The sequence below is a fragment of the Macrotis lagotis genome, chromosome X (assembly GCF_037893015.1).
Source record: "Macrotis lagotis isolate mMagLag1 chromosome X, bilby.v1.9.chrom.fasta, whole genome shotgun sequence".
Classification (NCBI taxonomy): domain Eukaryota; kingdom Metazoa; phylum Chordata; class Mammalia; order Peramelemorphia; family Peramelidae; genus Macrotis; species Macrotis lagotis.
Window position 1 is genome coordinate 656,022,400 of NC_133666.1, and position 17,712 is coordinate 656,040,111.

At 41.4% G+C, this 17,712-nt stretch overlaps 1 protein-coding gene across 1 annotated transcript in view; it reads right to left on the bottom strand.

Moving 5' to 3' along the window:
* Positions 1–8,587, bottom strand: part of ANKLE2 (ankyrin repeat and LEM domain containing 2) — a 32,433-nt gene extending 23,846 nt beyond the window's left edge. The window contains exons 1-2 of the mRNA XM_074205169.1: positions 8,090–8,587; positions 2,096–2,575 (exon numbers count right to left, since the gene is read on the bottom strand). Coding sequence (XP_074061270.1) covers positions 2,096–2,575; positions 8,090–8,321 — 712 coding nt within the window. The 5' untranslated portion in view covers positions 8,322–8,587. The remainder of the gene's footprint in view (positions 1–2,095; positions 2,576–8,089) is intronic.
* Positions 8,588–17,712: the final 9,125 nt, after the last annotated feature.

Genomic DNA, 17,712 nt, shown 5'->3' on the forward strand with positions numbered 1-17,712 from the left:
AAGATAATATCTGAGATTTCCACTAGCTCTAAGATTATGAGATTCCAAGTTCACGACCCTTCACCTACTTATGGTCCCATTGCCTTGATTCTTAGAAGATCCACAATGGTATTAGATGACACATTTTACATACAGAAATTCAGTAGACTCTCTGGTTGTTTTATCTCTACAGAATGATAGATATGAGAAGAACTGGTCCAAGTTGGCAGTATGAATATGAAAAGGCGTGATTCCAAAGGCACTTTAAAGAAGGGATTTATAATAAATACCATTATTCTTTATCAATACTGTAAATATAGCTTAGTACCTAGTCCTAAAATTAAAACTATTTGATGGTAAGACTGTACGATCTTATCATTTGATCCCATCTCTGGTAAAACCAAGGTCTCTTAACTTACTGTCTTAGTTCTTGGAATATATATGAAAACATGAATGACAGTAAGCACTATGAAGCTATTCTTCAAAGAAGTGGAATGCATGAAGATAGATCAGGTTAGTTGAAAGAAAAGGGATGAAATAGGGTTGTAGGAGCAGATGGAATAGAGGCAGTAGAACTTGGGTTGCAGAGGCTTGAAAAATGGATTGGAATGGGGAATGACCAATATAAGTGAAAAAAACAAACAAAAGTGACTTCTTTTTTCATTTTTTTTTGGGGGGGTGTCTTGTTTTTTGTTTCACAACATGACTAACATGTAAATGTTTGTATGATTGCTCATGTATAATCAACCTATATCAAATTGCTTACCATCTCAGAGAGGGGATGGCTGAGGAGGAGGAGAATTTGGAAAACAAAATTTTTTAAAATGTTAAAAACTGTTTTTCCATAAATTTAGGGGAAAAATTATTTTTTTAAAAATTCAAAAATTAGAAAAAAGCACAGTGGAACTTATAGTGAATTCAATTGCAAAGAAAAGTTTTCTATAATAAAAGTAAAATCCAGAGGCTGGTCATTATACAACAATACTAATTTACCTACACATTAATTTTTCTAAAAAGATATAGTACAACTAGTATTTCCTCCAGGCTCTGCCAAAAAAGTTAACTTTTATTTTTTTTTAAATATCCCTTGTTTGCTAGTGTTAACAAACAACAGGCAATTAAGTACTTTCTATATGACAGACACTGTGGTAGATGCTGGTCTCGAGGAAATTATTTAGTTCATCACTATTCTTTACTGTAAAATATATTGTTTGTCCTCAGAATGAATAAAGAAATAGTTCCTTTCTTTTCCTCATCTTCTCAATCATGCCTTCCCACTTTTAACATCTCTAGAAAAACCACCTTGCCCACCCCCCCCGAAACATGATCCAAAAAAGGACCTAGGAGCTTCCTTTCCATCAATGTGTAAATCACTTTTCATAGTGGGTTAAGAGAGGCATTTTGAAAATGAAGAGTAAGAGAACTTATAGGCTCACAGATTTAGAGCTGGAAAGATCTTTCAAGGTCATCTAGTCTAACTTCTTTATTTTAGAGATGAAGCAAAGAGAACCAGAGTGATTCTGGGATCTGCTCAAGAGGTCCTACAGAGAGAAGGCAGTAGAGTCAGGATCTGAACTTTCAGCCTTTTTTTCCCCACGGTCCATGCTGCAACTAAAGGCCAGTTATCAGTTGTATCTTCTATACATTCAACACATGGCAAAACTTCTTAACATAATGACTGGGATTTCTCTCAGAATTGATTACAATGAGATTTTTCCTGTATTCTTTATTGAGTGGCCTTTTAAGCAATCCAATACAAAGTTTATTAGAGAAATAACAATGTGAGTGTTCAAATTTTCCTAATGTAATCAAGTTATCTTGTGATAAATTATTAGTCTAATTCTATGTCAAATTTTACTTCCATCAACTAATTTCAGTTATGATAGAAGAGTTATATTGTAAAATGGTGAAATAACAGATAAATCATATATTGATTTATCTTAAATAAAATCTGTTTTCCATTTTATCATCTCAAAATCTTTTACTAATTGTTTATCTATTCTACAATACTGTACTTTTAGGAAAATAAAAATAACAAGGGTATCACACATCAGAAAAGCCTACATAAAAGGAAAAGGTTATTTTAATTACTGAAACAGAAATGCTTAAAAATTACCATTTCTTGCTAGGACATCATCATAAACTGGACATACTCCATAGTACAGAGGAGGATCTTTAGATGACATTGAAATATCTTTCTGTGAATCAGTGGGAGTCATTCCACCAAGTGGCACAGAAGAGGTCTTATATATTAAAGCATCCTCTTCTGGAGGATTCAAACCCATATTATAACCAAAATCTTTGTCTTCAGGTAAACTTGTATGGTTTGCTGGGTTTATCACAGTAGATTTCAAAGTCTGTTTTGTTTCTGTTTGATTACTATCAGCATTTCCAGAAGCTTTATCTGGGGGGGATAAAAAAACTTCAGCTCCTCCTTGTTGTTCCAGCAAAGCCTGAGCCAGTTTTTTTTCAAAAATGAATCTTGTTGTTGATGTAATAGGTCCACATTTGAGTCCTGCTTTGACAATTTCTTCTCTAAGAGCATCTGGTTTCAGATCTTTCAATCTGGCTAAAATAACATCCATTGATAATTTATCTAGGGACAAGAGGACAAAAATTACACAAACTGAAAATATGCTTTTTTTTGTCTGATGATTGCAATGTTCTATCATTTTGAAATGTTATTAACTTCTATTTGCTACCTGTTACCTAGAATAACAATCAGTAAATTTATTGTGGTTCCTTTATCTAATTATCAACACAAGTCAAAACTTTAAGATATCTCCTTTTGGGGTAGGCTAGGTAGCACAGTGGATAGAGCACTGGCCCTGGAGTCTGGGAGTACCAGAGTTCAAATCCGGCCTCAGACACTTAATAATTACCTAGCTTTGTGGCCTTGGGAAAGCCACTTAACCCCATTGTCCTGCAAAAAAAAAAAAAAAGAAAAAGAAATGAGCAGTAACAGAACAACATTTTTATATATAAACAGAAACATTGTGTGATGATCAACTATGACAGACAGCTCTTCTTTGTAGTATAATGAGCATAGACAATTCTAAAGGACTTATGATGGAAAATACCATCCACATCCAGAACAGGAACTATGGAATCTGAATTCAAACCAAAGCTTACTATTATAAATTTTTAAAAATTTGCTTTATGTATTTTCTCCCTTTTTGATTCTTCTTTCATAACATGATTAATATGGATGTGTTTAACGTAGTTTTACATGTATAACCAGTATCAGATTGATTTCCATCAGGAAGGAGGGAGGGAGGGAAGGAAGAAAAGGATAAAAACCTTACCAAAAACAAAACTTCAAGAGTATCAAGGGATTCTCCAGACCAGAAGTTCCTTACACTTAAAAATCATAGGTCTGAATTGTATGTTTAACCCCCCCCAAATACTAACCAAAATTCTTTAAAAATTATTTTTTTTCCAATTTAAGTAAAATTCTAAGCAGATAATCAGGAATGACTAAAAAAAAAAATTAATAGGGTAATAGAAGATTCAACAGGACTGGGTAGACGCTATCATACCAGTTGTCATTTCTAAGCCAGGGAAGTTCTGAGTCTTTCTCCTTAGCTGCTAAGACAGTCTCCTGTTGAAGACTGAATTCAGAATACATTTTATCTCCGCCCCCTGCCCCAATCTTCTCTTTCTAACTTGCCAGTCAGCCAAACTTGCAATCTAGATGTCCTTCTATAAACTTCCTTTGCTCTCTGACCCTCTCCTATCCAATCTGCTGCTGAAGCGTACTGACTTTTAACATCAAAATCTCTCTCATGCACAACCCCTTCTTCTCCTTTGACACTTGCCAAACACCATCCCGGAACCTGGACAATTACAATAGCTAGTTCATCATAGACTCAGCTATCAAAATGACCTACCTAATTCACAAGGCTGACCAGGCCATTCTAATCCTTATTCAATAAACTCCAGTGATTCTCTATTACATTCGGGAACAAATATAAAATCCTGTTTGAATTTCAAAGTTCTTCATAACCTGGCCCCTTCCTACCTTTTCCAGTCTTCTCAAACCTTAGAATACTCTCTGACAAGACACTCCTCCTGCCACCTCAGCATTTTCACTAGCTATCCCCTTGCCTAGAATTCTCTTCTTCCTCATTTCAACCTCCTGACTTTTCTGGCTTCCTTCAAGTCTCAGCTGAAATCCCACCTTTTGGGAGGAGCCTTCCCAAGTTCATCTCCAGCTTGTCCCATTATCTTGTACAAGCCCATGGGCCAGACTCTGAGCTCCTTGAGGGCAGGCCCAGTTTTGGCATTTCCTTGCAAGCCCAGTGCTTGGCTCTATGCCTTAATCCATCAATAAATGATTGTTGACTTAGCTTATAATAGTCTCCAAACTAACTTTTCAGCTATATCTCCTATTACTCAGAACAGCTGCTATAGATATTTTGTTGTACATGGGAACCTCCTTGGGCAGGTCTAACAATGGAGTTAATGCAGTCTCTGGGTCAAATGGTATATTTTTGTCACTATCTGCATAATTCCCAGGGTAGCTAGGTGGCACGGTGGATAGAGCACAGTTCAAATTCAGACTCAGACACTTGACTGTTACTAGCTGTGTGACCGTAGGTAAGTCACTTGCATCCAGGGTCATCTCCACTAGTATTCATATCTGGCCACTGGTCCCAGATGGCTTCAGAGAAGATGAGACTGGAGATTAGCACAGCACCCCCTCACTCAAATCTAGTTCATGTGCTTGTCATGGCATCACCTTCCTGATGTCATGATCTTTTTCAAGATGAAGAACAAAACATAATTCCCAATTGCTTAAGCTCCACCAAAGCATTAGTGTGCCTACTTTCCCACAATTATTCTCATTTTTTTCTCATCTATGCCAGTTTGCAGTAAGATTAAAATCTTGGGGGCTGTGCTGATTTACACTTCTTCTATCATTAATGAGCATGCTTTTACATGTTTAATAGTTTATGATTCTTATTTTGCAAACTGGTCCAGGAAAAAAATTGGATATTCTAAGAAATTTAGAACTTTCAAGGATTCTTGATGAAAAGACCAGTGCTGAATAGAAAGTTTGACATTCAAATATAAGATTCAAGGGAAGTATAAAAAGGAAAAGGAAATTAAAGGACTAATGCTTAAACTATTTACATTCCTGTATGGGAAGATAATACTTTTAACTCATAAAAACTTTCCCTTTATTTGGGCAGCTAGAAGGCCTGTATATATAGACAAAGGACACAGTTCTAAGTTGAATGTGATGGAATATCTAAAAAAATAAAACTAAGATATGAGAAACAAAAAAGGAGAGCTACAATGGGGTAAGAAAAGAGCTTTTACAGAAGGGAAAATGGGGCAAGTGGTGGGATACAGAAATATATCTTTCCCTAAAGGAGAACAGGAGGAGAAGGGGGGATAATGCAGATTGAGGGACATAGTAGTCAGAAGGAAAATACTTTTAAGGAGAGATGGATGAAAGGAGAGGGAATAAACAGGGGGAAATAGGATAGAGGAAAATACAGTTAGCAATAACTGAAAAAAATTTTTTTTGAAATAAGTTTCTCTCATAAAGGCCCTCTTTTTTTTTTTTAAAGGTTTTTGCAAGGCAGTGGGGTTAAGTGGCTTGCCCAAGGCCACACAGCTAGGTAATTATTAAATGTCTGAGGCTGGATTTGAACTCAGGTACTCCTGACTCCAGGGCTGGCGTTCTATCCACTGAGTCACCTAGCTGCCCCCCTCATTTTTCAAATAGAGAAATAAGACAAATTTATAGGAATAAGAACCATTCCCCAAATGATAAATGATCAAAAATATGAAGTGTTTTCTGGTAAAGTAATCCAAGCTGCATATAGTTACCTTGCAATAACCTCCTAAGTAGCGTCCATGCCTTCAGATTTCCATTTCTCCAATCTATTCTATACAAAAATAGCCAAAACCACCTTCTTAAAGGAAAACTCTTAAGTCCTTCCCCTGCTCAAGAACCTTGAGAGGCTCTCTCCTGCCTCTGAGATAAACTACAAATTCTTTAACTTGGTTTTTAAAGCCCAGTTCCTGGAGACAACTGTCTCTTGGAGTATTTCACATCACTCCTGCCTAGGGGTCTTTGCCATTCAATCTATCCTTAAATTAATTATTGTCTCTCCAGAAAAGTTTAGCCTGTGAACTGCTTGTGCTTTGCAGGCCTCTACTGCACTTTGCAAGTTTGTGAATTAAAAAATCTGGGCATTTACACCTCCCAGGTCAGTTTTGAGTTTTTCACTTCCAAGAACCTTGACTTTGAGGATCTATCTGGCAGCACTGTCAAATTCCCAGTCATCAGAAGGACTAAAAGGTCGGCTTCCCTTATTGCCTATGTGACTTTGGGACTCTGGGCCTCAGTTTTCTCATCTGCAAAATGAGCACATTAAAAACTAAATGATCTCTAATGCCCATCCTAACTCTAACCCTCATCATCTCTAAAGGCTGTTTATGTCTTTGACTCTGTATCCCTAATCTCCTGATAAGTCTCTTTGCTCAATGATCTATGCACAAACATAAATGTCTGTTTAGTGACAGGACCAAAAATGGTGTCCATTATCCTTATGATTCCATCTAGACTACAGAGGCATGGTATAGTGCGAAGAACTCTGGATCTGCAGATTGGCCGATATGACTAAAAAAGGAAAATGATCAATGTTGCAGGGGATGTGGGTAAAGGGGGGGTGGTGGATGCATTGTTGGTGTAGTTATGAACTAATAACTTTCTTTCTGGAAAGCAACTTGGCAATATGCCCGAAGAGCCACAAAATTGTGCATACATTTTAATCCAGAGAAATCATTATTAGGTCTATGATATCACAAAAATGGGTAAAAAAAACCCTTATGTACAAAAATATTCAGAATTCTTTTCATGGTGGCAAAGAATTAGAAATTGAGGGACCATCAATTGGGGATGTGCTCTATTAATGTGATGGAATGTTATTATTCTATAAAAAATCATGAGGGAAGGGAGTTCAGAAAAATCTGGACTTGCATGATCTGATGCCGAGTGAAGTGAGCAGAACCAGAAAAACTTTATACACATTAACAAGGTGGGGTGATGATCAAACTGTACTGGATCTGCCCATTTCATCAATACATTGATCACAGGCAATTCTAAAAAGCTTGTGTTGGACAATGCCGTCCTTATGCAGAGAAGGAGCTGTGGAGTTTAAATCCCCAAGTTTAGCCTCTTTTTAAAAGTTGTCTTATGCATTATTTCGTTTTATATTTTTTTCCTCCTTCCGTTTGGATTTGGTTTTTCTTTCACATGATTAATATGGATCCGTAGTTAGCACAATTACACATGTAGAGCCTATGTTAGATTGCTTTCTGTCAGGGTGGAGGAGAAACATATAAAACTCAAAAACCTTCCCCCAAAAATGACTGGGAAAAAAACACCATTGCATGAAGTTGGAAAGACAAATACAAATATTATTTAAAAACAAGTGGCCTGGATCTGGAGCAGCCCCCCCCCCATCTGCCACCCTTCATCCCCGAGGGCCGGCTTCTCTGCAGGGGTGCTGGGGTCCCGCCTCAGCCCGCCATCCTCTTCACCTCCTCCTTCACCCCCACATCGGGCCGCCCCTGCCCGCCCCCCGCATGCCCGGGGGACAATAACAGTGACGTTTCCCCCCAAGTCCTGCTAAGGGAGCTGCCGTGGTGGGGGACTCGGCCAAGGTCACTCGCCCCGGAGCACGAGGAGGGGCGGCCGGGCCGGGGCCAGTCTCACCTGGGCGGCGGCCGATGTCCGCCGGGGACGCGGGGCCGGGGCCGGGGCCAGGGTCGGGACCGGGACCCAGGTCGGGGCCGGGGCCGAGGTCAGGGCCGGGGCCGAGGTCAGGGCCAGGGCCGGGGCCGGGGCCGGGGCCAGGGTCGGGGCCGAGGTCGGGGCCAGGGCCGAGGTCGGGGCCAGGGTCGGGGCCGGGGCCAGTCTCACCTGGGCGGCGGCCAATGTCCGCAGGGGACGCGGGGCCGGGGCCAGAGTCGGGGCCGAGATCAGTCTCACCAGGGCGGCGACCGATGTCCGCCGGGGACGCGGGGCCCGGACCGGGGCCAGGGTCGGGTTCGGGGCCGAGATCAGGGCCGGGGCTGGGGCCAGTCTCACCTGGGCGGCGGCCGATGTCCGCCGGGGACGCGGGGCCGGGGCCAGGGTCGGGACCGGGACCCAGGTCGGGGCCGGGGCCGAGGTCGGGGCCGGGGCAGGGGTCCGGGCGGGCGGCCCCCGCCCACTGCTCCCGGAGGCGGACGAGGCAGCGCAGCAGCAGCACCACGGCCGAGGCGCCCAGCAGCTCCCAGGCCAGCGTCCGCCACTCGCCGGGCCCCTCGGCCCACCACATGGCCGCGCCGGCCGCGACGCCGCCTCCCCCGCGGCCTGGGGCCGCCGCTCCGGCTCCGGCTCCGGCTCCGGCTCCGGCTCCGGCCGCCTCGACCGCGCCGGGGGCCTCCGGGGCCTCACCGCGTCGGCTGCGTGCGCAGCCCGCCTGGCCCGAGCGACGCCTGACGGGAAGGGAGACAGAGGGCCGGAGGGCCTCCGGGGCCCCGGGGCCGCCGCGTCCGCTCCGCGGCCCGGGGCGGCAGCGGGGGGCGCCCGGCCGACCGGGCGCCAACGGGAACCGGGGAACGCCCGAGGGCCGCAGCGCGGGCTCAACGGCGGGCAGCGGAACGCCAGCGCGCACGCGCGCCCGGGCCACGCGCCCCTCCCGGAGGCTGGGGCCCAGGCGAGGCCGCCCCGCGGCGTTCTCTCCGCCCCCGCCGGCCCCGCCCCCACCCCGGCTCCGCCCAGGGCCCCACCCCACATCCGGGGAACCTCCTAAAACGTGCCGCGGGCAGCGCCCCCCTCGGGGGCACCCGTACCGGCCTGACCCCATCCCCGCCGGCGCGCCCTTTGCCCTCCGCCCCTCCGCGGAGGCCGGACCCCGAGCGGCTTCGTCTCGGGGCAGTTGCGTCATCACAGTCCGCCCGAGGGGGCTGCCGCGGCGGGGGGAGGGGTGAAAGTTCAACCTGGGCCTTCCGCCCTGGGGATGGACCGGGTCTACGGACGAGCGGGGCCGCGCCCGCTGCTTGTCGATTGGTGGAACGTGGTGGGGGAGGAGCCTGGGCGCCCCGCCCCGGACGCGCCCCGCCCCCACCGGCACACGCCCTGACGGACACCTCACCGCGAGGCTGGGCCGTGTCCGTGCCCGCGCCCTCGGCCCCGGAGGGGGGCCGCGCTTGTGCCCAGACCGTGGCGCTTCCCAGGCCCGGCCCCCAACTACGCCGCTTTCCCTCCTTTAATTATTTCTTAGTTATCCTGGAGATGGCCAGTGAAAAGAGGATGCTCGGATCTGGTTAATAAAAGACAGGGGTGGGATAACGGGATTATTCCCATAGGCCCACAGATGGAGGGAGCCTGAAAGGGATCCCCCAAAACCGAGCCTTTTTCTTGGGGGGGTATAAATATTACAGTGGTGTGGGTCTTCAGTAGATGGGATCAAAGGACTTGTGTTCACCAAGGCCGAAAGGATCCTTGCCAATGACTTCATGAATTTCCTCCCGATTTTGGGTTTTATCAGTTATGTTTGGGGATGGGTCTCATCTTGATAGAAATTTAGAGAAAAACTCTTTAAAAGAAGCTTCAAGCATTAGGAAACGTTGTTTAGGTGACCAATAACCTTTCTACCTACCTTATCTTACAGGTATAGATTTTTATAAAATACCATTTTTGTTCTCATTTGTTTTGTTTTTAGGTTTTTGCAAGGCAGATAGGGTTAAGTGGCTTGCCCAAGGCCACACAGCTAGGTAATTATTAAGTGTCTGAGACCAGATTTGAGCCCAGGTACTCCTGACTCCAGGGCCAGTGCTTTATCCAGTGTGCCACCTAGTTGCCTCTAATGTTTTCTTTATCCTTGTTTATGTATAAATACCCCTCTCTCTGTCTCTGTCTCTGTCTCTGTCTCTGTCTCTGTCTCTCTCTCTCTCTCTCTCTCTCTCTTTGATTGGTATAGTCATTATCATAAAAGCCTTCACTTATAGATTTCTCAGTAAATATTTTAGTTTAACCCTAAAATGTTAAGGTTTACACTTCATAAACCTTGAAGTTTAAATGAGCTAATGGATGTATAATGGAGAATCTGTAAATGGGATAATTAATTATGCCTGTATTCATAATTAATACTTTACAGACTTAAGAAGTTTAAGTGAGCTAATGCATAGACAATAACTTTGCTGAGTCTCGAAATAAATCAAAGCCATGAGTTTAAGGAATAAAATGTCAATTAATTGAGATGACAGGATATTAAACCTGCCACCCTGGGGGATGTTCAGTGGATTTCCCAACCAAAGAGACCATGGAAAGTTTTTATAGTTTTAGGAAGAATAGGAGGAAGAAGTTGGGAGAAGAGGTCTAATACTGCTATATCAAATATGCTACTAGGAAAGAAGTTATTCTTTAATCTAGAGGTTAGAACTTTTGAAGAAATAAATCCAAAAGAAAATACCATGGAGTCTGAAAGCTGACTTCATTTTTTAAAACTTGTTTTATAGTGATTTTTTTCCCCATAATTTTCTCCCTTTTAGTTCTGATTCTTCTTTCACAACATGATTAATATGGAAATATGTTAAGTGATTGTAGGTGTATATTCTATATCAAATTACTTGCTGTCTTGGGGAGAGGAGAGGGAAGAAGGGGAGAAAGAAAAATGTGGTACCCATAAGCTTACAAAAAGATGAATGTTGAAAACTATCTTTGCATGTAATTGGAAAAAATAAAATATTAAAAAAATAAAAGAATTTCAGTGTAATCATTTTCCTTAGAAGAGAGAAGCTTGGGGTGGCTTGGTGGCACAGTGGATGGAGCACCAGCCCTGAAGTCAGGAGTACCTGAGTTCAAATCCAGCCTCAGACGTTTAATAATTACCTAGCTGTGTGGCCTTGGGCAAGCCACTTAACCCCACTGCCTTGCAAAAATAATAATAATAATAATAATAATAATAAAATAAAATAACATAACTGTAGACAAAATTAAATACTTGGGAATCTACCTCCCAAGATAAATCCAAAAACTATATGAACACAATCATAAAGCTCTCCTCACCCAAATAAAGTCATATCTGAATAATTGGAAAAATGTCAAATGCTCATGGTTAGGTCAATCAATGACAATTCTACCCAAATTACTTATTCGGTGCCATACCAATCAAACTACCAAATAACTACTTTCCTGAGCTAGGAAAAATAGTAACAGAATTCATCTGGAACAACAAAAGGGCAAGAGTAGCAAGGGAACTGATGAAAAAATGAAAAGGAAGGTGGCCTAGCTCTACCAGACCTAAAACTATACTATGACGTAGCAGTCATCAAAACTGACTGGTACTGGTTAAGAAATAGAGTAAATGATCAGTGGATTAGAATAGGTTCAAAAGAAACCAGTAAATGACTACACAACCTACTATTTGACAAACCCAAAGACATCTGCCTCTGGAATAAGAATTCACTATTTGACAAAAATTGTTGGGAAACTGGAAAATAGTATGGCAAAAACTAGACATAGAACCACATCTCACACTCTATACCAAAATAAGGTCAAAATGGATACAGACATAAAGACATAAAGAGTGATATGATAGATAAATTAATAGACCAAAAAAAAGTACTCTTTTCTGATATATGGAAAAGTGATAAATTTATGACCAGACAAGAATTAGAGCACATTATAAACTGCAAAATGAATGATTTTGATTAATATAAGTTTTTGCACTAATAAAATCAATGCTGCCAAAATTAGAAGAAAAAGCAGAAAGCTGGGAAACAATCTTCACAATCAGGAGTTCTGATAAAGGTCTCATTTCTAAAATACGTAGAGAATTGCATCAAATTTATAAAATCACAAGTCATTCCCCAATTGATAAATGGTCAGAGGATATGAACAGACAGTTTTCAAATGAAGAAATTAAAGCTATATATATATAATCATATAAAAATGCCCCAAATCACTATTGATTAGAGAAATGCATATTAAAACAACAATGAGATATCATCTCACACCTATTAGATTAGCCCCGATGAAAAGAAGGGAAGATGATCAATATTGTAGAGGTTGTAGGAGGATTGGGACATTGATGCATTGCTGGTGGAGTTCTGAATGGATTCAACCTTTCTGGAGAGCAATATGGAACTATGCCCAAAGAGCAATAAAACTGTTCATACCCTTTGACCCAGCAATTCCAATTCTAGGACTAGATTCAGAAGAAACTGTAAAAAAAGGAGAAAAGTCCTACACGTTCCAAAATATTCATAGCAGCTCTTTTTTTTTCCAGTGGTAAAGAATTGGAAATTGAGGGGATGCCCATCCATTGGGGAATGGCTAAACAACTTATGGTACATGAATACTATGAAATATTATTGTTCTATAAGAAACTTTAAATGGTCAGACTCTAGAGAAGCATGGAATGGCTTATAGGATCTGATGGGAGTAGAACCAAGAGAACAATTTACACATCAACATTATGAGATGAACAACCTTGATGGAAGCAACTCCTCTCAACAGTCCAGAGAGCTAGGACACTGTATTTGATTGGTTATGGTCTATATTATCCTCAACCAGAGGAAGAAAAACAAAACAAAACAAAACACACAGGAAAAAAAAACACCCCTACCGAATATGATGAACACTTTATAAAAATTATCTCTTATGTACCTCCTTCCCTTAATCCTAATTCCTCATGCCAAAAAATTACTAATTTGTAAATATGTTTAACAAAATATATATGTAAAATGTTAACCTGACTGCTCCCTACTGAGGAATGATGGAGTGAAATTTTGTAACTTGGAAAGATGCATGTACAAATAGATGAAAATAAAAATAAATAAATAAATAATTTTAAAAAGACCAAATGAGTGCAGTAGATGTTCTTAGAAACTAGGTGGCACAGTGGAGAGACCACAGGCCCTGAGTTCAAATGTGGTTTCAGACATTTAGCTGTATGACCTAGCCTAGCTGTGTGACCTTGGACAAATCACTTAACCCCATTGTCTTAAATAAATAAAATTTACAAAGAAAAAAAGAAACCAGGCAGCTGTAGGAGACATCTGAGCTGTAAGCAGGCTACAGATGAACTAGACGGTAGGAGTGAATTACCCTTCCCTTTCAATTTTTCCCCATGTGCCTTTGTCCTTAGGAGATTATCCCTGGTGATTCCTTTCAATCAATACTATTGGTCAAGCTAATTCATTGAGGGGATTATCTCTTAGGGAATCAAAGTGGGAATGGGGGAAATTAATTTTAAGCTGTATCATTTGTTTATTAGTGTAATTTGTAATATTCCCTTCTCTGTTTAAAAGGGCATTTCATCATCACATTCTTGCCTCTCCCAAGGGAGAAGCTGAACCTTTGCTTGCCTTAAAAACTAAATTTGTTAAGGCTACCCAACACCAACACCATCAGTGGGGCTGAAGCTGTCAGACCCCCAAGGCTTGCTATTTGTTGGGTCATGGTATGTGTCAGGAGGTATTTAAACTTCAAGCAGGCCAGACCACCACCCTGGAGGGTCAGATCTTTCCTAACTTCTTCCGTTGAGACTGGACAACTCCTTTACCCTGATTTTTAATTATCTATGCCATTCTAAAATTCACTTAGAGGCAGTATTTAATTTTGGAGGTGTATGTGTGGGGAGGTCAGGAGATTTTTAAGTAATTTCCTGCCTTATTTAGCCAGTTTCTCACAATTCCCTTGATATCAATGTCTGTTTTTCAACAATACAGCTACCAAAACAAGTACCTGCAAAAAATGTGAAAATAGAAAATAGAGTCACTTTCCTCCTGGCTTATCCATTTAAAAGTCACTTCTCATGGCCTCCCAAGAGGCTTGGCATTAATACAGATATTGTGACCACAATGCTGCTCCATGTTTCTTTAGCCTTTCAAGAGATCCTCAACATTCCCATTGTGTTGGGGAGAGGGGATCCCATCTTCCTGGCTTGATCTCATTTAGCCTCCTCTATTCCCAGCATGAAGAAATACAACTTCCAAGGTCTTTGCTTCCAGTTTTGCCAGGGAGTTGTTTGACAAGATTGTCCACAATTGTTATTTGTGTACCCAGGAGCCAAACTAACTGAGGGTTAGCTAAATGTTACCCTCCCCTTTAGAGCAATCGTTGAAGAAAATAACTTTTATTCTGAACCACTGAAGGAGAGCCTTGAGCCCTATATTATAAATATTTGGGGTCTCATAGATAGAAATGAGCATCTAGGTGGTCCAATGGATAGAGTAGTAGGCCTGGAGTCAGAAAGACTCATCATCCTGCTGTTGAATCTGACCTCAGATTCTTACTAGCTGCGTGACCTAGACAATTCACTTAAACTTGTTTGCCCTCAGTGTCTTCATCTGTAAAATAAGCTGGAGAAAGAAATGGCCCAAAAATCCCAAATAGAGTTAAAGTCAGAAAAATGATTAAACAACCCCCAGCCTTACTAATGAACAAATCACACTCAGAACTTTGTCATTTCTACTGACCAGTAATCACACCACAGGAGGATCATTCATTATCTGAGGCTTGAGGTACATAAAGGGGAACACAATGTATGTATGTATGAGGATCCACCAAGGAGGCCCATTTGGCTAGAAAGTCAAGCATAAGGAGAATGAATGGATTCTCACTTGGAGAGTTTGGTTGATTTTCCTTTTCTGATGTTACTGTTAGAAACATCCTAGGTTTGACTGCTGTGAGCAGACTGCCTGAACCAAATGGGGACTATAAACACAAGATAGGTATGAGAGTCGAGGAGAAGAAGAATGCTCTGCGTCCAGAGTGGAGGCAGAGCACCATAAGTGAGTCATAAGGCTCCAGGTTTTATGGATTATTACAGACACCAAGACAGACAGAGATACTATATAATATTAAATAATGAGTACCTAGTGGTAGAAAACAAAGAACTATGTGAAATTCAAAGAGAAAGGTCATTAGTTATTAATAACTAATGGGGGGGATGGTTGGTTGAAGGTAGACTTTGCTTTAGGCTTTAAAGGATGGAGAAGAATTCAACAAGAAGAAAGGGAGAGGGATGGCATTCTAAGCATTAGAAATAGTATGAGCAAATGCACAGAGGTGGGAGATGGCTTGCATATTTTAGGGAAGAGAAAAAGTAGATCTATTTAGCTTAAATGTAGAGTGCAAGAAGAGAAGCAATGAGACATGGATTTGAAAGACTGGATGGTGGCACATTGTAAAGGCTCCTAAAATGCAAGCAAAAGTTTTTGAATTTTATTTGGGGAGCAATAGATTAAAGATTCTTGAGCCAGGGAGTTGACATGGCTAGATCTATATGGGAAAATATTTGTTCAGGAAATAGTTATATGCAGAACAAGTTGGCTTAGGAGAATGAAGAACTAGGAAGATCTGATAGGAATCTTTTGATGGAGACACTAGCTGAGCAAAATGGCAGAAGCAATTCTATAAGCAGTGACAAAGAGAAAGAAAGCAAAGAAAAAGGAAAGTTAATGAGTTCATGTGGTCAGTAATGGGACAAGCCTTCAATGATAATCGTTTATGTGCTGATGATTCCCAAATCTACCTTTTCTGCTCCAATCTGCCTTTCTCTATTGACCTCCAATCTTGTATCTCTGAATGCCTTTCAGATACCTCAAATTGGATGCCCAGGCAACATCTTAAATTCAACATGTCCAAAATGGAACTCATTATCTTTCTCCCAAAAACCTTCCCCCACTCCTATAAAATGGTTCCACAGAGGATAAAACCATCCTCTCAGACTCTCAGACTCATATCCTAGTAGTCATCTTGGACTTCTCACTCTCTTTCTCACCCCTATAGTTATGCTATTACCAAGATCTGTCAGTTTGACCTTTGAATATCTCTCAATTACATTCCTTCTTTCTTCTGACACTGCTCCCCTCTAGGACAGGTCCTCATCATCATCTCTTGCCTGGATTGTTGCAATAGCCTGCTGGTGAATCTACCTGCCTCAAGTCTCTCCCCATTTTAGTCAATCCTCCAAAAACTTTTGCCATTAAAATGATTTTCTTTTTTTTTTTTTAACAAAAAGCATCCAACATAATTAAAACAGGATAGCCAGTTAAATAATAATGAATTGAATCAGATGACAAATATTCCCAGAACCTGTACATAAATGGCTGCCATTTTTCACATATACAGGGTACTATATTGGCAAATCAACTCCCTCTTTAACTTTCTTGAATATTTTTTTCTTTATTCTTTTCTTTTCTTTTTTCCAATTACAAAGGTAGTTTTCAACATTCATCCATTTGCAAATTTATAAGTTCTACATAAAATAATTTTCTTAAAGAACAAGAATAACCATGTCATCTCCCCTTCTCAATAAACTGCAGTGGCTCTCTATTGCTTCCTGGATCTAATATAAAATCCTATCTGGTATTCAGTGTCTTTCTTATAACCTTGCATTCTTCTCTCTTTCTGGTCTTTTCACACCTTACTGTCTAATACATACTCTTTGGTCAAGTGACACTGGTCTCTGGCAACAAACAACACACTCTCCTCTTGGTTCAGAGCATTTTCTCTATTTCCTAAGTCTGGAATACTGTCCCTCCTCATTTCTGCTCATTGTCTATCCTGGATTCCCTTATGTCCCAACTAGAATTGCATCTTCTACAGGAAATCTTTCCTGACTTCTCTTAATTCTAGTACCTTACATTGGCTATTTCCCCATTTATTCTATATATATAACTTTTTCTTTTTTTTTAAGTTATTTTGCAAGGCAAATGGGGTTCAGCTAGGTAATTATTAAGTGTCTGAGGTCAGATTTGAACTTGGGTCCTCCTGACTCCAGGGCTGGTGCTCTATCCACTGTGCCACCTAGCTGCCCCTGTCATTTATTCTTGAAAAAGACCATGACATCGGGGAGATGATGTCATGACAAGGAAGTGAATTAGATTGGAGACAGTCTCACCGTCTTCTCTAGAGCTGAGTCCAGTGGCCCAATATGAATTGGGAAGAGCAGAGATTGCCCTGAATGTGAGGAATTCAGGGTGAAGTGACTTAGATCCTCTGGCCTCCAGGACCAGCACTGTCCATTGTGTCGTCTATAAGCCTGCCATATGGAAGAGGGACTAGATTTGTTTAGTTAAAATGGAAATTAGAAAGAGCCAGATTTGGATTAACTCCTTTGTAATTAGAACTATTCAAAAGTAGAATGAGCTACTTCTAGGTGTGGGTTTTACTGAAGATCTTCAAGTAGAAGTTGGGAACTCTTGGGTGTGTCCCAGTAGAGTCTTTTTTTCAGTATGTGTTGGCCCCAATGGGGAGGCATGCTGAAGTCAATTTGTTCCTGCTTGGAAAAGTTGTTTAGCCAATTTTCAGCATGAATATTGACAGCCCCAGAAAACAGCAAATGCCTCAAATCATGACCAATATTCAAAATGTATTTGTTAATTGTCCAAATTTGAGTAAAGGATGTAGAAAAATGTTAATAATGCAGATCAGGTATAAAAGGGTGTTTTCCATTTTTGGAGACATTTTACCAGTTTACCCCGGTTAGGAAAAAATGTTATGCCAACTATCATTTCCTTCTGTGTTGGACTTGTATATCCTATGGAGGTCTGATTTCATCCCATTGTTATCTAGATAAATAGTTCCTACTGTGGGCCACCTAGAAGCTAAATACCAAAAAGCTACCCAACGAAAAGGGTCCTAAGATTTAAATATTTCAGCTCCTTTCCAAACTGACCCCAAAGGTTTTCCTACAGAAAAAGGGTCCTGAG